This window comes from Prosopis cineraria, unplaced genomic scaffold (genome assembly GCF_029017545.1).
Source record: "Prosopis cineraria cultivar Desert tree isolate PC_DT_omini unplaced genomic scaffold, ASM2901754v1 PC1, whole genome shotgun sequence".
NCBI classification, from domain to species: Eukaryota; Viridiplantae; Streptophyta; class Magnoliopsida; order Fabales; family Fabaceae; genus Prosopis; species Prosopis cineraria.
In genome coordinates, this window is record NW_026555332.1 from 12,912,328 (window position 1) to 12,934,643 (window position 22,316).

A 22,316-nucleotide genomic window follows, 5' to 3' on the forward strand; every position below is an offset into this window, starting at 1 on the left:
GAAGGGATGAGTAAAGGAGAGTAAAGTCTATGAGGTTGGATCTTAAATTTTACCTGTCTACATTTAATGCATTTATCACAAACAAATATGACATCTTTTCGCATATGAGGCCAAAAGAAATGATCGAACAAAATAGTCAAAGTTTTCTCTACACCAAAGTATCCCATCAAACCACCACCATGTACTTCCTTAGTAAGCAACTCACGCATAGAATAAATAGGAATGCATAATTTGTTTTTCTTTAAAAAAATCCATCAAATCTAAAAAAATCACTAGATCCATGATTTTCATAAGATTTTTAAATATTTTCAAAATTAGAATCAGTTTTATAAAGATCTTTAAAATCTTAAAGCCAAGTAATTAAGCATGAAAATAAGAAAGTAATATATACCTTTGAGATAAGGCATCAGTAATGACATTTTCTTTGCCTTACTTATGCTTAATCATATAAGGAAAGGTTTCAATAAATTTCATCCAGCGAGCATGTCTCTTGTTCAACTTACCTTAAAACTTGAGAAACTTTAAACTTTCATGATCAGAATGAATGATGAATTCCTTAGGCCATAAATAGTGTTGCCACATTTCTAAGGCCCTCTTTAGAGCATAAAGCTCTTTGTCATAGGTGGAATAATTCAAAGCTGCACCATGAAGCTTTTCACTAAAGTAAGCTATGGGCTTAGAATCCTGCATTAAAATAGCACCTATACCAATACTAAAAGCATCACATTAAATTTCAAATGCTTTAGAGAAATAGGTAAAACAAGTAAAGGGGCATTATTTAATTTATCCTTTAGGGTATGGAAAGCCCTTTCTTGTGTCTTACCCTATATGAAGGTCACATTCTTCTTAACAAGTTCATTAAGAGGGGCAGCAATGCTAGAGAAATCCCTAACAAATCTCCTATAGAAGCTTGCTAAGCCATGGAAGCTTTTCACTTCACTTGCATTCTTAAGGGTTAGTCATTCATGAATAGCCTTAACTTTCTCCTCATCCACACGAATTCCCTATGATCTAAAAACAAATTCCAAAAAGATAATAGAGTCCATGCAAAAGAAATACTTTTGAAAATTAGCATATAGCTTATATTCTCTCAAGGTGTTAAACACAATTTTAAGATGATTCACATGATCAGTTAAAGATTTACTATAAATCAGAATATCATCAAAGTAAACCATAGCAAACTTGCCTATAAACTTTCTAAAAACATGATTTATTAATGCCATAAAAGTACTAGGAGCATTGGTCAAACCAAAAGGCATAACTAACCATTCATATAATCTAAATTTAGTTTTAAAGTTAGTTTTCCATCAATCACCCTCTTTCATATGAATTTGATGATAACCATTTCTAAGATCAATTTTAGAAAAGATAAAAGCAACATACAACTCATTAAGCATATCATCAAGCCTAGGGATAGGGTAATGATACTTTACAGTGATTTTGTTGATTGCTCTACAATTAACACACATCCTCTAAGATTTGTCTTTTTTTGGCACCAAGATAATAGGGACAGCACAAGAGTTAATGCTCTCACGCACAAAGCCTTTCATCATCAATTCCTCTACTTGGCACTATATCTCCTTAGTCTTTTCAGGGTTAGCCCTATAAGTGGGCTTGTTTGGAATAGCAGCTCTGAGCAAGAAATCTATCCTATGCTCAATTCCTCTTAAGGGAGGAAGCCCATCAGGAATCTTGTCAGGGAATAAATCTCCATAATCTTGCAACAAAGAGACAACACTAGAAGGTAAAGTAGAGTCAAGACTGTTAGTAGAAAAATAAATATTCTTGGAAATTACAATAAGAGCTCGCTCACTCATCAAAGCCTCTTGAATCTCACTTTTCCCACACAATAGTATTTTCTTTTCACTATTTTCTTACACTCCCACCATTCTATTTTTCTCTTTTCTCACCTTCTTACTACTCTTTTTCCTTTCTTTTGATTGATTTTCAAGTTAAGTAATACTCTATTTCTTTTTTCTCACTCATGCCACAATCAAGGAGATCTCTCCTTTGCTTGTAATCTTGAGCAATTTTTAGTTGATCTTCATAGGCTTGGATAGGCCTAAGAGGATTTAATACAACAGTCTTACCTTTAAAAGGCACCTTGTAACAACTTCTGAAACCATCATGAGTAGCCTTACTATTAAACTGTCAAGACCTACCTAATAATAAGTATCCAATAAGCATAAGGGCTACATCACATAATATATCACAAGTATAAACCCCAACAGAGAAAGTAATCAACACTTGCTTAGAAACCCTAATTTCAGCACAATCATTTAACCATTACAATTTGTAGGGCTTAGGTTGTAGAATTAAAGGAAGAGATAATTTATCTACAAGTAAAGTGCTAGCCATGTTAGTACAACTACCACCATCAATTACCATGCTATACACTTTCTCTTTAATGAAGCATCTAGTGTGAAAAATATGCTCGCGTTGCTCGTATTCATCATCCTCCTTTGGTTGAATATTGAGAGCTCTTTTTGCCACCAAGATGGAGTTAACTATACTATTGCATTCAAGCTCATCATTTGATTCATGGGAGGTAGAATCATCATTAACATTATCAGTATCATCTTTATCACTTTCATGCACACTATCATAGCCACCATCATCTCTCAAGATCATAACTCTTTTATTGCTACAATCTCTCGCCATGTGTCCCACACCATAGTGTTTAAAATACTTAATAGGAGAAGTGTTAGATGAATAAGAAGAATGTTTAGAGTTAGAAGTTTTACCCCCATACTTGGTCTTTATTTCTTCCTTGGCCTTGAATGTATCTTTGGCCTTGGAATCCTTCCATTTAGAAGTTGCCTTGGAGTCTTTCTAAGAGGACTTGGAACATTTGTTCTTATTTTTCTGCTCTAACTTTATAGCTTTGTGTATGAGCTCTTTCTTGTCCACAAAAGTGTATAAGTTAAGCTTATCTCTCAACTCTAGCCTCAAGCCATCCATAATTCTTGACATTGCTTTACACTTATTTTCTTGAATGTTTGCATGACATTTCAAAATATTCAATTCGTGCACATACTCCTCCACAATCATAGAGTCTTGAGAAAATATTCTTAATTTTTTATTCAACTCTGTGTAGTAATAGCTGGGGACATAAGCCTTTCTCAAGTATCTTTTAAGCTTCTCTCATGTTTTAATGGGCTTTTTATACTGTAAATCTTGCCACCAATAAACAGCATAGTCGGTAAAATTCAAAGAAGTAGTTTTTACCTTCCTTGACTTAACAAATCAAGACTCATAAAGATTTGGTCCATCTTCATTTCCCAATCAAGGTATTTTTTTGGATTGTTGCTACCCTTGAATGAAGGATACTTTACTTTCTGGTCCGGTAAGTCAACATCATGCTTTAAGGATTTCTTTCCCTTAAGAGAAGGGGGCTCTTCATACTCCTCATCATCACTGGAGCTCTCATGCTATTTCCTTTAGAAGAGGAAGCCTCCGGCTCATCTTTATCCTCCTTATGGAACCTATGATCAAGTTTCAAGCAAAATTACTACAACTGTGTTTCAATAAGTTCTAAAATAGAGTTCATATCAACACTAGGAGATTCATCCTTGTTACTTATATTCACAGAAGCACTAGAAATCATATAAGATAAAAATAGATCCTCACACACACAAACTCAAATGTTTACTCTCAAGAGAAATAAAGTAACTCGTGTTTCACGAAAAAAATAATGGCTTTTTTTAATGATGAAAAACACACTTGCCTTTTACCACTTACTAAGCTTATGGATAGAATCCAATGGTGAAACTAAACACAAATCAAGAAACTAAGAAACAACCAAGTGAATATCTTCTAAATTAAGGAAACTAGAAAACAAGCAAAAGATGAAAAGAGGATATTTTTGCAATTTTTTTAAAATTGTGAAACAAATAGGAAATTAAAATTTTCAAATAAAATTAAGCTTGCCAAAGGAAAAACTATATGTAACAAACAAAAATAGAAAAGAAAGAATAAAAGTCAAAGAGTCAAATGCTCAAAGACAAAAATAGAAAGCTAAATAGAATAGGAGATTGCACAAATAGAATAGAAGAGTAGAGAATTTGAAAAGTGTAGAAAAATAGAAGAGTAGAGAATTTGAAAAGTGTTACCAAAAATGAGAAAATAAGAAAGTAACCAAAGTAGAAGACTTTCTTACTACCCAAGTTGACTTTTCTTTTTAGGCAATGTCTCAATGACTTGGAGTTTAAGAATAGCCTTTTTCTACAATCATAACTCATAGCAATATATATATATATATATACATATATATTTTTTTAATTTTTCAGATTTTTTTCTCAACTCACTAACACTTTTTTTGCCTTTTTTGCATAAATTTCTAGGTATTTTTTTTCTTTTTTTAGAAGGCTAATAAAATGAAAACTTACATAAAATGAAAAAGTCACAAAGATGAAGAAAAGAAAAACTAAAAGATAGAAGTAGAGGGAGTGGATAAGAGATGATCACAAAAAGAAATAATTCAAGATGAAAAAGAAGAAGAAAGGACAAGAATTTGAACCAAAACTAGCAACCAAAGCTCTGATGTCAATCTGTGCTAATTTAGGGACAAAACCCTGAAACATAATAAAAACACAAGAATAAAAAGAAAGGGACAAAATTTATGATGAAAATAAAGAAAGAAAGAAAATAAACAACAGAATAATGATCAAGGATAAGAACATCTAGAGCACCTGCCTCTAGGAACCTTAACCTTTGAAGATACTACAAGATTTAATTACATTCTTGATTAGGTCTGTTTCTCACACAGGATGCCATCACAACGCACTAAGGCTCACAAGAGTTATAAACTCTAAAATAAATAATTTCATTCAACTTTTCTTTTGTTTACAAGAAGGAGCATGCCTAATATATATATGTTCATAGAGAAGACTATTTTCTAAATTTAAAACCCAATTTTCTAATACTAAAAGGAGAAATAATATAAAATAATGATAAAATATTCAACCACATAATTTAGGAGATGTGATCCTAAAATTATAGGATTACAAAACTTAAAAATTAATAACATAATAAATTATAATCTTTGACTAGACTTAACATAGAAAACTAAGACTAATCTTGATCCTTAAGAAAGGGACTCAAATCAAAGGACTATTAAAATATAAAATAATTTAGAAGACAATCAAGGGATCATAAACAATTTAAAATCATGCCACTCTTAACTTCTTCACTAGGGTTTCTTGCCTCCTTGCTTGCAAGAGGCTCAACTTGTAGTCTTTCCTGCATTGGACTAAGGTTTGCATCTCTTGGGCTTAACTCTTCATGTATTTAGATCTTAAGCACATTATACATGTATAGATGCTCTCCTTTGAGCTTGAGAGGAGTGCCCCAATGCTCTCCAAGTTCTTAGACTTTTTGCACAAAACTGAACAAGACTTGCTTCATGGCTTTAGTTCGTGCTCTTCTCATTGGACCTCTAATATATTGTAATGGGTCTTTAGGTACTTGGATTGGAAGTATTAGGCTCCTTGCTCCTTGCCTTGGGCTCTTTCCATGTCACTATGCTCATGATTACCATCATCAAACTTCATTGCCATTAATGCCATGTGATTTGTGCCATGGGGTCCATCAACTAATCTATTTAAGCTTAATTAATCTGAATTTAAAATTGAAAATGTTACATTCTATCACATGATTATTATTATTATGGTCGAGGCTATAGTTGCCATATGTGCATGATAACTATGTTTATTTTCATTTGCATCCATTTTTAATTGATATGTAACTGTATAGGTTAGGTTGACCTTAGTTACTAAGTGATTGTATTCACCCCTCATTCTTCAATATTTTCAGGGCTTAGCTCATCGAATCCAAATCAGGGAAAATGTGCTAATGCTTAGGATTGTGGTGTAAATCCTACTTGCAAGCCTCCTTGTTTTGATTATGTGTATTTAATGTTGTTAATTTGTTAACTAGGACTCATAACATTGTTTTAATCTACTTGCATTACTATTGTGAAAATTATGTGTATTTTGTGTACTGAGTTAGTGAGTTATGGTTATACAACTAGCATGGGACTGAAATACTTGTTCAAGTAGTATAAAGTGTATTTTGGAATGTTTTGGATGAACATTGATGATTTATGCAAATTTCCTCCCCATTGTGTTTTTATTAATTGAGGGGTTGAGGGTTGAAATTATCACATGTGTGTATTTAAATGGTTATGGCATGTTATATGAATCCTAAATGGTTCATTGAGTGTGATTTAAGGGTTGATGTAGGCTTTTGGCACATTTATTAGAGTTTGGATACCCTAGTTGTGAGTTTTTTGTGAAAATAGGTTTGGATGTCCAACTTTAGATAGAAAATAAATTTGGTTGTAAAACTTATGCTATTAGCTAGAGCTAGGAGTAAGCGCTCTGTAAACTCCTAGATCATCTCAATCTAATATCAGATGAAAAAAATGAGATGCGTCAAAATTTTGTCCCCTATGTTGTCAATTTCACAACAAAATGTTGTCAACCTCATGCAAGGTGCCTCACACTGTGGCGCATGTCACAAAAGCAACATGCCACACAGTACACCTACAGTTAGCTACAGTGCATGCGCCATTTTCTACCTAGTTTATTGTTTTGAGATTTTATTCAAATGTTTTGATTCTCTCTTGATTCCCATGTTTTTGTAAATGTTTTAAACTCTAATTTGGGATTATTCAAAGTATATGGGAATATTTTTAAATATTAAAATCTTGGAATCCCATTTGTAAATTGTTTCAATTTGTTTATCTCATTTGTGCAAATTGTGAAAACTTGATAATTCTCATTAGATTTAGATCCTTAATTTCCTTGGCTTTTGGAATTATTGGTGATTTGATTAGAGAGATTACACACCTAATACCCTAAACTATTTGGTATAGCATTTTTGCTCCTAAAATAATTAAAACATAACATTTTTTTACCTCTAACATTAAATAATAGATGTTGACTGTTAATATGATGTAAGAGAATGTAATTTGACTCTCTAATAGACGTTTGTGATTATTTAACATTAGAGTATTGAATGCTAGACTTTAATTACTTTAGGGATGAAAATGCTACACAAAATAGTTTGGGGAGTTGGGTGCTCCTCATAAAATATTTCAGAGCAAAAAATGCACCTTTACCTTACAAAAAACACTTAATATATGCATACAGGAGAATTTAGGTTCCCAATTCTCCTATCCCTTTGAGTCAGTCAAAAGGGATGCCTATAGACAAAATTCAATTTTGATCTCCAAATGCTCTAAGAGCTTAAAAGAATTTAGTTTACAATTAAATAACTTAAAATTATCAATTCATAGCCCCAAAAAACAAAACCATTTTCCTAACTACCAATTTTTACTCAAATATCCTAAAATTTAATTTATCAAATAATCTTGTTGTCTAATAGTTCCATTAGCTTTATTAGACTTTACTAAGTCTAATTAAACTGATTAACTACTAATATAATTCTCACATTACCCATTTCCAACTTTGAGTTTTCTTAAATCAACAAAAATAGATAAAATAACCAAATAATTCATACCAACTGCTCTGGCAACAATATTGTTAAACTACACAAATATATTAGCCAAGACTTCCCTTATAGTCAAAATAAACAGAAATTCAAAATTATGAAAATATAAAATTTTTACTGTTAAGAATTTGAAAATAAAGTGAAAAAATATAATTAAAAAATATTTAAAAAAATTTATCTAGTCTTATAAAAATTTTAAACTACACTAAAAGTATCATATAATATAATCTATAATATAATCTAATCTTTGGAATTCCCCTTCTCCAGACCGATGCTCCACGGACGCTCTGTTCTTTACTCTTCTTTCGTCGCACTGAAATGTTGGTGGAGAAGAGAAGTCTAATCAAGTGGGCCGTGGCCCAAACAAAAATAAGCCCACCCATTTTTTTAATTTTTTCCTTGCTTTGTTTTAATATAATTTTTTTAAAACCCATTTGTTTTATTTTTTTTCCTTCTTCTTCCTCTTAAATTTTATCCTATATGTATGTGTGTGTGTGTGTTAGACTCTCTAAAATTTAAAGGATTAAGTTTAGGTGTTTTGTTCAAATGAAATCTTCATAATATCAAGATATTTACAGTATGTTAAGTTAGAAAAATATCTTCAATGATTTAATTTAATTTCACCCAATTTGATTTATTTATAAAAATGTAATTTAAAATAAAGTCCTCATAATGTAATCCTACAATAATCCCAATCAATTCCTAGATTATTTAAATGTCTCAATTTAAATTTTTGGAATGTTACAAAACATAATTATCGATCCCTATAATTTCATTAGGTTTTGTTTTTAGTTTTTATAATTTTTTCTCAATGTTTTTAGTTCTTGTAGTTTTAGCAAGATTGGTAATATTTGTTACTGAGTTTCAACAAGATTGGGTAACATTCGTTACTTAAGTTTTTATAGTTTCAATGTTTTTAGTCTTTTTAGTTCTTGTAAAAATTGAAAATATTGAAAAAAAAATTATATGGACCAAAAAAAATTTTGATAAAATTATAGAGACTAATAATTATATTTTTTTAATATTTTTAAAATAACTCTCAAGTAGCTTTTAAATAACCTTGATTAGGTTTACCTTGAGAGATAATTAATTTTCTTGAACTTTTTTTAATTTGTCCAATTATAAATGCTCAAGTTGAATTTGAGGGATTTGATATTCTTATGTAATTCTTTAAATGATTTGGTAAAAATACTTGAGGTTTTCATATATTTTTATTTTACTTTCGTTGGTTTCATAATTTATTTTATAATTTTTAATTAATATTATTAAGTAGTATTTCATGTAGAGATTATACTTAATTGTTTAGAAACAACAAGATATAGAATTTTAGAAAGGAAACCTTTCCTCTTGCTCATTAGTAAAATTATAAATAAAAAATAATTGATAAGTAGTAGCATTTCATGAAGGAAATGCCGCCTAATGTTTTTCAGCTTCATTTTAGTAGCATTTCTGTTACAAAATGTATCATGCTAAATTTCATTTATGTATAGCAGTGATTATCTCTCATAATTAATTTATTTAAATAGGGATAATATGAAAAAAATTATATTATCAAATATTTTACATTAAGGATTAAAAAATCTTTGTACAAGTTTCTCTAGAATAGGTACCAGAGGCACTATGAAGTTTGTTAATTTTTCCCTATAATTAATATGAGAGGAAATATTCTATAGTACATATAATAACTATTACTCCCTCTGAGTCAAACTATAAGCATTTCCTTTTAACTAACTTTAGTTCAAAATATAAACAACATAGTACATGTGAAATTTTTTTTACCATTTTATCTCTTATATTTATTAACTTAAATATTTATAAATGTATCTCTTACTTGCGTTTTGATAATTTGATCTATGAGTAAAATAACAAATAATATATAATTTTATGAACATAGAGGCTTTGTTGGTATACGAGCTTTTGCTTAAAACTACTTCGATTTTGAAGCGGACGGAGTGGTTATTAACCATGAATTCATGATGTGTTAGTTAAGTCCTGAATCCTGATGGATGGAGGTCGGAACTCGGAAGTTTCTTCTATTCAAAGCAGGCGGCTAGCAAGAAGCAGTGGACTTTCGTGGTTGACTTTTCTTGATGAATTATATATGTCAGTCATGGTTGGATAAAATGACTAGTCAATGTGTAATTTGAATTATCCTTCCCCGTTCTCACATTATATATGGTATTCTTAATTGAATATTATATATCAATGCAAAATTATTATTTAGCTAAAGTTATATAAAATCATAGTAGTTTTTAAATTTTGTTTTTAATAATGTTACAATTAATACTATGATAGTCATAGGTACAATATACAATTAATATCTCCTACATTTTTTAAGATTAGAGCAAAATTATTTAATTATTTAAAAATATCAGAATATCTATATATTTAAAGACAAAATAAATTTCTAAAAAAGATCTATATAGGGATGGAGGAGTATGTCTTTTGAATTAAGATTCAATCATAATTAAATTATATTAATTTCATACTAGGAGCTTTGGATAAAATACTTTTTAGATTCAATTAATGTGGCCGTTTCCTTCCTGATCAAAGATTAATTTATCCTGGCATTAAAGATGTCGACAACTTTATGCTCATCATTGGTCAAAGAAAATTTTATCACGTTCCTCAAAATGTCCACATTATCATCTCTTGCACAAGTCAGATGCTACGTCAGGCCTAATTCCGCCTTAACCGTTATTACTATCCTTGTCCTTGGTAACATATATATATATATATATATAGACCCACGCACCAACAAACACCAGAAACCAATCCATTGATCACAGAAACAAACTTCATTCATTACCAGAATCTCCTTAGAATTCTACACTAGAATACTTCATCCTTCAAAATATATTCATTCTTTTCTCTACTTTCTCTACAGATCAGAGACGACGATGAGCAAGATCCCTCATTTTCTTGTGATTCCTTTCCCAGTTCTGGGACATGTGAATCCTTTGATGCAGTTCTCTGAGGTTTTAGCCAAACATGGCTGCAAGGTCACTTTTCTCAACACAGAGTTCAGTCAAAAGCGAGTCATGGCTGCAGCAGCAAGTTCTTCCCACCACCATCAACACAGTAAAAATAATAGTCTGATTAAGACGGTGACGCTGCCAGATGGTTTGAGTGAAGATGATGACAGGAGTAAGCCAATAGAGTTTATTCAATCAGTGAAGAGCACCATGCCTGGGAAGCTTCCAAAGCTCATTGAAGATGTGAATAATGGCGAAGGTCAGGATAGTAAAATCTCATGCATTGTGGTTAGTATGAACATGGGAGGGGCTTTAGAAGTGGCTCAGAAACTGGGAATCAAAGGTGCTGTGTTGTTTCCTGCATCTGCTACTTCCATGGCCTCCGTTGCCTGCGTCCAAAGGCTGATCGATGATGGAATCATTGATCCCGAAACTGGTAAGAGTTCATTCTTAATATGTGTTGATTTTCTCATACATATATACCTATAACTTCATCAAGTAGTTTCCCGCCCCAATCAAAAGTATATAAGTTAGCATCATCAAGGAAGTTTTGTGTTGCAGACTTGAGAAGGAAAAACTATATATAGCATCGAGAAATATAGCTTGTCTTTTAATTAGAGCAGTGATGCTTTGGTTTCTTTATAGTCACAAAACATCAATGTAAGGAAGGATTGAAACGACCTTACATTGCATTATGATCTAACAGAAAAAGACGCGGAATATGTAATCTCTGTAATGCATGCATGTATTGTATACTTAGCATGCATATGCATATTGTTGATCTTTTTTAACTTGATATGCTTTGAAATGTTCTAAAATCTAAATCAACTTGATAGCTAATAACAAACTTCAGTGGCGTGAATATAGGTAAATATTGACATCATTTGAGTCAATTTTAAGTGTTTTCATTGATAACTTGTTACAAATTAAATATCTTATTTTATATGTCTAGTGTACGTCTTATCCACGTACTGTAGTTTTAAGAAATGAACCAGGCTCTTCCTAATAGTATGATTTGTTAGATTCCTTATTATGTATAAATATATAGATCAACACATAAATCTAAGTAATTGTATTTGTTCATTGGGCAATTCATGCAGGTCTTCCGATCAAGAACGAGGAAATTCAACTTTCCCCAGACATGCCTCTTATGGACCCAGCAAAGTTTGCATGGACAACCCTTGGTAAGTCCTTCTTCGGCCCCATGTTACAAGAGGCACAAACCTTAATAAGCTTAGGACAATGGTGGCTCTGCAACACTACCTACGAGCTTGAACCTGGTGCACTTTCAATATCACCAAAATTCCTACCAATTGGCCCCTTATTACCTGATGAGCAAAACTCAAGTTCTTCATTCTGGCAAGAAGATCAAACCTGCCTCGATTGGCTCGACCAGCAACCACCTCGATCAGTCATTTACGTTTCGTTTGGAAGTTTAGCAGTAATGGACCCGAGCCAGTTCAAAGAACTCGCACTCGGACTCGATCTTTTAGACAGGCCTTTTCTTTGGGTCGTGCGTCCTAGCAACACTAACAAGCCTAATGGTAGCTATGTGTTCCCAGAAGGGTTCAAAGGTGAGAAGGGTAAAATAATCAATTGGGCTCCACAAAAGAAGGTTCTGAATCACCCTTCTGTGGCTTGTTTTGTTAGCCACTGTGGCTGGAATTCTACTATGGATGGTGTGTGCAGTGGTGTGCCATTCTTGTGCTGGCCATTCTTTAGTGATCAATTTGAAGATAAAGAGTATGTTTGTAATGTGTGGAAGATTGGTTTGGGGTTTGAGAAGGATGAGAATGGGGTGATAACCAGGGAAGAGATAAAAGAGAAGGTTGAGAAGTTGATTGGGGATGAAGAAATTAGAGAGAGGTCTTTGAAATGGAAGAAGATGGTCATGGATAATGTTGCCGAAGGTGGCCGATCTTCAGACAATCTCAAGAAGTTTATCAACTGGACCAAGGAATAATGAGGATGTGTGTGTGTTATGCAAGAATTTCTCATAAATATTGAGGGTTTAGGAGTTGGAAAAGCACTTGTTTGGTTTTTTAATTTAGAATCTTTTGATTAATAAAAATTAGTAAATGATTGAGCATGATAGCGTCATACAATTTATGTAACTTACCACACCTCATGGGATAAAACTTATTATTGTTGTAATCTTTTGATTAATAAATTTTTTAATGCATATAGACAATCTTGAATAATAAATCTTGTTTGGTCTTTATTTTGTATTTGTCTAATGACCTTTTTTACAGTCAAATAATTTTCAGACATTACTTTTTTAAATATAGGACAAATTATAATAACAAGAACACAAGTACAAATAATAAATTTACAACTAAAAGCATGATATTAAAATTAGGCATTATAGGTAGAGTCATTAATAAGGGATGAGTCCTTTAAACTACTTGTTTATAGAATCTACGCATTCACATTACCGTTGACATTCCAACTCTATAATAACTCTGTAATTCAACTTAGCAATCTCTGGGAGTCAAATGGTACGTATTAAGCTACAATTTAATCATGAACATCAACATCACAAAACCTAGACATCCACATTTAGTATATTACAACACAACAATTAATCCATGCTAATATTACTAACTTGAATATAAACTCTCATGAGCTTGGTTCACAAAAGGGCTAGGTAGTCAACAATCCAAATCACAAATTTAATTCACAAACATTAATGCAATATATGTCTCTCAATTGGCAATAAACTATATATATTCTGCAACATAAAATAGAAGGCTATATAAGACACAGTATAGCTTTGAGCCTCTAGATTCTTCCCTTTGCTACTCCTCAAAGAGTCCCTTGTAAATATTAATGACAGGGTGAGATAAATATTTCAATAACTAAAAAATCCTAACTTCTAACATCAAAGACATAAGTATTATATTAAGTGCATGTAAAGCAAGTAAATTATAATGTTAAATCATAATAAAACATTTAAGTATACATAATTAATTTCTCCCTTATCTTCTCTTTATTCCTTCTAATTGAGTCCATAGGCCATAATTCATAACAGGATCAATTCGTGTGATCGGACTAGTCTAAGCTCTTCAGTGTTAAAGAGATAAAGTGGCCAAAGGTTAGGGCTCTCTAACTTAGACCATGTACCCCTGCTAATTGAATTCCTGCAGGGTGTCATAATTATTGCTAATAACACAGGCTCAGTTTCAAATTGAGTATTTAGCTAAGCCAAAACTACACTAAACTTCCATCGTAGCTAGTGCTACAACTATCCAATATTGAGAGCTATCCAAGTATTGTCCTTACTACGTGAACTTACAATATGATAATCTCCCAACTATGACAAATTCAAACCAATTCTTTTCTCAATCAATCCATAATGTATTACAATTTCAATCACACATTCTAATGCAATTCCATCTGTATGTCAAGTAATCACAATTTATAACCAACATGTTCAATTTCATCCACATATGTATACTTCAAAATTATTATTCAAAAGTTCTCAATCATTCTCATAATTCGCAATAAAATAGAGCTTACTTGATTCATCCACATTTTTCAACAAATTAACTTATATTCACTTTACACATTTTTAAAACATCAAAATTGCATTTACACATATATCATACATTTCATACTTTTTATAATATCAAAAAATGCATAAGAGGAAATTTAGGTTTTCAATAATTTCCACCCCTTAAGTCACTCAAAAGAGGTACCTATAGACATAATCCAATTTTGAGCTCTGAAATGCTTCTAGAGTTTAAGAGAGTTTAGTTTATAATTAGATAACTCAAAATTATTAATTCATAGCAAAAAGCATCATTTTTTTAACTACACATTTTTACTCAAAAATCCCAAAATTTAATTTATTAAATAACCTTACTATCTAATGGTTTCATTAGACTCTAATAATGACTAACATAATCCTCACATTACCCATTACTAACCTATGATTTGCTCAAATCAACAAAATTGGATAAAATATCCAAATAATTCATACCCACTGTTCCAACAACAATGATTTACTTCCAACAATTCAATTTCGCCCATTTATATCAGCCAAAACTTCCTCTATAGTTAAAATAATCATAAATTCGAAATTAAAGAAAATCTCAAATCTTTCACTGTCAAGAACTTGAAAATAAGATGGAGAAATATACTCAAAAAAATATTTAAATTTTTTTCCTAGTCTTAACAAATTTTAAATTACACTAAGTGTAGTGTGCCTAATCTTTGGAGTTCCCCTCCTCTTGACCGACGCTTCGCGAATGCTTTACTCTTTGCTCTTCTCCCGCCTAACTGAAACGTTTGGCAGAAAAAGAAGTCTTGGGCAAGCCTTGAATGGGCCGTAGCCCATGAAAACAACAAAAGCCACCACCCATTCTCTCTCTCCGCTTTTGTTTTCATATGTTTTTTTGTAAAGCCCATTTGTTTTTTTTTTCTCCCTTCTTCTTCTTAAGGTGTGTTTTGTTCTTAAGGTGTGTTTTGTTCAAAGAGAGGTGAGGGGAGATGAGAAGAGAGGAGGGAAGAGAGGGGGAGGGGGAAGGGGAGGGGAGGAAAAAAATCCCCTCCTCCTAACCAAAGGAGGGGAGGGGAGGGGAGGGGCTACCCTCCTCCTAACTAAATGAGGGGAGAGGAGGGGAGCCCCTCTCCTTCCCTCCCTTCCCCCCCAACCAAACACACTTTTACATTTTTTTTTTGGATATACTTGTTCTTCTTAAATTTTAATGTGCGTGTATATTTTAAACTCTCCAGAATTTGAAAGATTGGGTTAAGTTTAAGTGTTTTGTTCAAATTATAAATGCTCAAATTGAATTTGAGGGATTTGATATTTTTATATAATTTCTTAAACGATTTGGTAAAAATACTTGAGGTTTCTACATGTTTTTATTTTATTGTTGTTGGTTTCTTAATTTATTTTATAATTTTTAATTAATATTACTAAGTAGTGTTTCATGTGGAAATTCTACTTCATCGTTCAAAATCAGGAAGATGTTGTATTTTAGGAAGGAAACGTCACCTTTTGTTCATTTACTCAAATTATAAATAAACAATAATTGATAAACGGCAGTATTTTATGAAGGAAACACTGCCTAATGTTTTTCAGCCTCATTTTAGTAGCATTTATTTTTTAATTGCTATAAAATATACTTTTTTTATTTAAAAATGTAAGGCATTTTTAACCAAATCTCACTCCCAATAAAATAGTTACATATTTTCATGCTAACCCTATTTTTTTATATTTACTCTTATTTAGCACCCTACAATAAATATAAAATTATTCATCAATAGTGACACTTTTGAAAAAAAAAAGCAACAATTATACTTCAAAAGATTAAAAATGTCTTATATTTTTTAACATTCAATTTCTCAAAAAATGTCTTACATTTTTGAACGGACGGAATATACTATTAAATCTCATTTTGGTATGGTAATGATTCTCCTTCATAATTAATGTATTTAAATAAAAGTGATATTGAAAAAAATATAATTAGTATATTGTCAAGCATTTTATATTAAATATTAAAGAATTTTTTTAGAAGGCTTTTTATAATAAGTACCAGAGGTATTATGAAGTTTGTTAATTTCGCCCTAATAATTAAGACGGGAGGGAATATTCTGGAGTGTATATAATAATTATTAATTGTTAATGATGACTTCATGATATTTGGGTTAGTCCTGATGGGGGCAGGAACTCGGAAGTTTCTTCTACTCAAAGCTGGCGGGTAGCAAGAAGCAATGGACTTTCTTCGTTAACTTTTCTTGATGACTTAGACATCTCAGTCATGGTTGGATCCAACGACAGGTTCAAGCTCGATGCTCATCACATCGTGCTCAGGCGTGTTTGGATTTTAATTAAAAAAAATTAATTATTAAAATGTCATGATGTTTGGATAAAATTTTAAAAATTAATTATGATATTGATTTTTTAAAATGAAACAAATTTTAACTTATTTCAAATGAAGTTTTGAAAACCAAATGGAGTTTGAAAAAATTGAGGTGTTTGGATAAAATTTTTTAAAATTATAGTTTTAAAACTAAAATTGATTCTAAAAGGATATCTAAACAAGCCTCTCATCTCTGAAACGTTTGGAAGAAAAATTTGTACTGTCCAAATTTATAAATTTTATTTTTTATTTTATATTTATTATAAAAAATTATAAAATTTTAATAAATTTAATTTATTATCAATTTGAATAATATATATTAAATCTAATTAATCTAATTCAATATTAATTTTTTAAAATTTTTATAAATTGATTATTTAGATGTGCTATTGGATTCAAAGCACATTTAAATAGTCAAGTTATAAAAATTTTTAAAAAATTAATATTAAATTAAAGCATCCAAATTAATTTATTATAAAGTTGATTTGTTCAGATTGATAATAAAGTAGATATATTAAAATTTTATATTTTTTGTTTTAATATACATAAAATAAAATATAAATAAAACTGATAAATTTGGATGGTCTAAATTGCTCATTAGGTGATGAGCACCATAATGAACACTAAAGCTGAATGCTCGAATGACTAATCATTTATAAAATAAATTATATTCCCCCGTCCTTTTATATATAAAATATTTTTAATTAAATCTTGCATGTTAATAAAATTTATTATTTAATTGAAATTATATAAAATCATAATGGTTTTTTAGTTTTGCCCATAATAATGTCATAATTAATATCATGAGGGTAGTAGGCACAATACACAATTAGTGTGTTCTGCATTTTTCAAGATAAGAAAAATTATAAAAGTATTCAAAAATATCATGACACTTCTTATTTTTAAGAATAAAATAATTTTTTTAAAAATATCAAATATATGGATACTGAGAGAGTATGCCTTTAGAATTAAGATCCAATCATAATTAAATTATATTAATTTCATACTAGGAGCTTTGGATAAAATACTCTTAGATTCAATTAATGTAATCATTTCCTTTTAGATCCAAGATGAAGGGTTTGTTTGAAACTGTTTTTATTTTATTATTCTGAAAATTAATGTTTTGTAAAACATGTTTTGAAAATTAAAAAAATAAAAATGGTTGTTTTTTCTCATTCTTTCTTGTTTTTTTTGAACAATAATCTTAAAACATTTAAAAGATATTTCTTTTTTTTATTTTTTAAACAAGTTTTTATATTTTTTTCTCTGAAGAAAAAAAATACTGTTTTCAAAATAAATTGGCAAACAAGCCCTAATTTATCCTAGCATCAAAGAACAGACAAATCCAAGAAATTTTGTCGCGTTTTCTCAAGATGACGACGGCTTTAGCTGATCAATGGTAAAAGAAAATTTTGTCACGTTTTCTCAAGATGTCGACAATTTTATTATCTCCTGCACAAGTCAGATAACATTTGAGACCGAATTCCGCCCTGACCATTATTACTTTCCTAGGTAATATATACATATACATACATACATACATACATAGACACACACTAACAAACACCAGAAACCAATTCACTGATCCCTCATTTTCTTGTGACACCTTTCCCAGTTCTGGGACATGTGAATCCTCTGATGCAGTTCTCTCATGTTTTGGCCAAACTTGGCTGCAAGGTCACTTTTTTCAACACAGAGTTCAGTCAAAAGCGAGCCATGGCTGCGGCAGCAAGTTCTTCCCACCACCACCACCACAGTAACAACAATAGTCTGATAAAGACTGACGCTGCCAGATGGTTTGAGTGAGTGAAGACGTTGACAGAAGTAACCTAATAGATTTTCTGCCATCAGTGAAGAGCACCATGCCTGGGAAGCTTCCAAAGCTCATTGAAGATGTGAATAATGGCGAAGGTGAGGATAGTAAGATCTCATGCATTGTAGTTACTATGAATATGGGATGGGCCTTAGAAGTGGCTCAGAAACTGGGAATCAAAGGCGCTGTTGTTTCCCGCATCTGCTACTTCCATGGCCTCCCTTGCCAGCGTCCAAAGGCTGATCGATGATGGAATTATTGATCCCGAAACTGGTTAGAGTTCATTCTTAATATGTGTTAATTTTCTTATACATATATACATATAACTTTATCAAGTAGTTTCCCACCCCAATCAAAAGTATATAAGTTAGCATCATCAAGGAAGTTTTGTGTTGCAGACTTGAAAAAGAAAAACTATATGTAGCATTGAGAAATATGACTATATATAACTGATAAGTGATGTATAGCTTGTCTTTTAATTAGAGCGGTGGTGCTTTGGTTTTTTTGTAGTCACAAAACACACTACTACAAAATAGACTTTTCACGTCATATTTTTAAACATTTTCACGTCACAATTGAAAGGGACATTATACTGAGTGACTTAAAATAATGGTTTATCCACGTCGTAAATGCCTATGACGTGGAATATTATAAACCACGTCCCCTTTAATAATAGGTGAGGTGGTTTCTACAAAATTCACATCCCCCCTTAGGTGGTGGACATGATTTATAAAGAAACCACATCCCTTCTAGTAAGAGCAACGTAGTTTCTCATTGCCAAATTCATAGATTGAGAAACCACATCCCTCTTGATATAGGGGGACGTGATTTCTTAAGAATCCACGTCTCCTATGGTATAGAGGGACATAGTTTCTCATCTGGATTCACAACCACATCCCTTTCTATCTATAGGGGGATGTAGTTTTTAAAATTTTTTTATATATAATTTGCATTTACGTTACAACTAAAATAAAATCTGCCAAAATATGTCATAGAAACAGTCAATTCATACAACAAAAGTCTAATAAATAGCAATTCATTTACAACCATTTATACACTATCATAACAAAATACACCAAATGCAATGGAAAAATAAAACGATTGCACCTATAATTATATAATTATAAAATTATCTAAAATAATAAGTACATACTTTCATGGGCTCAAACAAATTTAAGCATCATAATATCATATACATCATGTAAAACTAAAATTAATTGATCACATTCTTAGGTCAAAATAAAAATCACATTCTTGCGTGGAGACTTGTTCAAGAAAATAAAAAAATAAGGAAACAAATACCTGGAGAGAAGAGAAGAGGTCCTTAGTTGTGAGTGCTTGGGCTTCTTCATCCACAAAGCTACCGAGAGAGACAGAGGCAATGAGGAAGTTGGGAGATAAGAGATAGAGAGCGAGGGAGGGAGCTGAGAGATGAAAGACAGATATAGGGAGAGTTGAGAGAGAGAGAGTGAGGGAGGGAGCTAGGAAAAGAGAGACAAAGAAAAGAAATGAGGAAGCTGAGATAAGAAAGGGAACTACGAGGGAGCTGAGACAAGAGAGGGAGACAGAGACAGAGCACAGGGAGCTGGCACACTAGTTTTGAAAAATAAAAAAGTAAGTATGCACGAAATCTAAAATTTCAACACATTATAAGTCATCTTTCTAGAGGGGGGACGTGGATTTGAGAATCCACATCCCCCAGGGGGAAGGGGAAGTGGATTTAAGAATCCACATCCCCCTCTCAGTTGGGGGACGTGGATTCTTAAATTTACTTTCCTCTCCTATTTTTGTGATATTGATTTGTTTTTCTTAAGTTTCATTTTCAACATGGGACGTGAATTAGAGTAGTAGAAAATCTTTTTTATAGTAGTGACATCAATGTAAGGAAGGATTGAAACGACCTTACATTGCATTATGATCTGACAGAAAAAGATGCAAAATATGTAATCTCTGTAATGCATGCACGTTGGTGTGAATATAGATAAATATTGACATCATTTGAACCAATTTTTAAGTGTTTTCATTGATAACTTGTTACACATTAAATATCGTATCTTAATGTCTAGTGTGCGTCTTTTCCACGTACTGTAATTTCAAGAAAAGAACTAGGCTATTCATAATAGTATGATTATTTAGAATCCTCATTATGTATAAATATATAGATCATCAACACACTAAATTTTAGTAATTGCATTGGTTCATTGGGCAATTCATGCAGGTCTCCCTACCAAGAATGAGGAAATTCAGCTTTCCCCTGACATGCCTCTGATGGACCCAGCAAAGTTTCCATGGACAAGTGGACAACCCTTGCTAAGTCCTTCTTCAACCCCATGTTACAAGAGGCACAAACTTTAATAAGCTTAGGACAATGGTGGCTCGGCAACACTACCTACGACCTTGAACCTGGTGCATTTTCAATATCGCCAAAATTCCTACCAATTGGCCCATTATTACCTGATGAGCAAAACACAAGTTCTTCATTCTGGCAAGAAGATCAAACCTGCCTGATTGGCCCGACCAGCAACCACCTCGATCGGTCATTTACGTTTCGTTTGGAAGTTTAGCAGTAATGGACCTGAGCCAGTTCAAAGAACTCGCACTCGAACTCGATCTTTTAGACAGGCCTTTTCTTTAGGTCGTGCGTCCTAGCAACACTGACAAGCCTAATGGTAGCTATGTGTTCCTAGAAGGGTTGCAAGGTGAGAACGGTAAAATCATCAATTGGGCTCCACAAAAGAAGGTTCTGAATCACCCTTCTGTGGCTTGTCTTGTTAGCCACTGTGGTTGGAATTCTACTATGGATGGTGTGTGCAGTGGTGTGCCATTCTTGTGTTGGCCATTCTTTAGTGATCAATTTGAAGATAAAGAGTATGTTTGTAATGTGTGGAAGATTGGTTTGGGGTTTGAGAAGGATGAGAATGGGGTCATAACCAGGGAAGAGATAACAGAGAAGGTTGAGAAGTTGATTGGGGATGAAGAAATCAGAGAGAGGTCATTGAAATGGAAGAAGATGGTCATGGATAATGTTGCCGAAGGTGGTCGATCTTCAGAGAATCTCAAGAAGTTTATCAACTGGACAAAGGAATAATGATGTGTGTGTGGGTGTTATGCAAGAATTTCTCATAAAGGCTTAAGGGTTTCGGAATTGGAAAAGTGTATGGTTTTTTTTTTTATTATAATCTTTTGGTTAATAAAACTTGATAAATAATAGAGTACAATGATATCATATAATTCATATACTCAACCTCATCTCGTGGGATAAAGTTTGTTATTGTTATAATATTTTGATCTATAAATTTTTTTAATGCATATAGACAATCTTGAATAATAAATCTTGTTTGGTCTTTATTTTGTACTTGTCTAATCACCATTTTTTATAATCAAAGAATCCTGAGACAATATTACTTTTTTAAATATAAGACAAATTATAAGAACAAGAAAACATGCAAATAATAAATTTACAACTAAAAGCCTGATATCAAAGCTAGACGTTAGAGGTAGAGCTATTAATAAGGGTCGAGTCCTTTGGACTACATGTTTAGTCCCTATAATTTTTTTTAAAGGTGATAAGCCTAAGTTGTATTGGCATCAAATTAACTAAATTATAACCTTAATGTGTATAGGGTGCAACTTGGGTTGTTCTTCCCAATGAATTGAATTGAGATTGATTTTATTAGAACTAATTCCTAAGTGAATGAACAACAACAAAAAGTTTTAATTCAATTATCAAATGCAATTAAAAAACAACCTAGATTAATATTTTTGTGTGGTTTTTAGTTTTTTTTTAAAAAAAAGAGTGAATGTGTTCAATTATGGATGGTAGATTCTTTGGAGTTTAGTGAAATGCAATCCTTATCACAAATATTGAATTGACTAAGCTTTCACTCTCATTAATTAGTCTTATCACTAAAAAAAAAAAAGACTTCTGGCAGCAATAAAAAGTCATTACTAAAGGTTATTAGTGACAATTTTTTTTTTCCAAAAGGTTGTTGCCAAAACTCTCATCATTTAATAGATTTTGGTGACAACAAATATAGTGCCATCAAAAGTACTGCCAAAAGTTTTTCTATACTAAAAGTTTATTTTTAACAGTGATAAATGTATCTGCTAAATTTTTTTTGAACAACAAAATAAAAGAGTCAT

At 31.7% G+C, this 22,316-nt stretch overlaps 1 protein-coding gene and 1 pseudogene across 1 annotated transcript; both read left to right on the forward strand.

Moving 5' to 3' along the window:
- Nucleotides 1-10,275: 10,275 nt before the first annotated feature.
- LOC129286089 (UDP-glycosyltransferase 83A1-like) lies at nt 10,276-12,711 on the forward strand. The gene is made up of 2 exons (XM_054922120.1): nt 10,276-10,926; nt 11,591-12,711. The coding sequence occupies exons 1-2, from the start codon at nt 10,416-10,418 to the stop codon at nt 12,451-12,453; spliced, it is 1,374 nt and encodes a 457-aa protein (XP_054778095.1). The 5' UTR covers nt 10,276-10,415; the 3' UTR covers nt 12,454-12,711.
- A 5,045-nt stretch (nt 12,712-17,756) lies between these two features.
- Nucleotides 17,757-21,417, forward strand: LOC129316558 (UDP-glycosyltransferase 83A1-like; annotated as a pseudogene).
- The last annotated feature ends 899 nt before the right edge of the window (nt 21,418-22,316 follow it).

Excerpts from the sequence above, each read along its gene's own strand:
- LOC129286089 (XM_054922120.1), top strand. The coding sequence starts at position 10,416 with ATGAGCAAGATCCCTCATTTTCTTGTGATTCCTTTCCCAGTTCTGGGA. Across the intron at positions 10,927-11,590 it reads AATCATTGATCCCGAAACTG|GTCTTCCGATCAAGAACGAG; the intron begins GTAAGAGTTCAT and ends CAATTCATGCAG.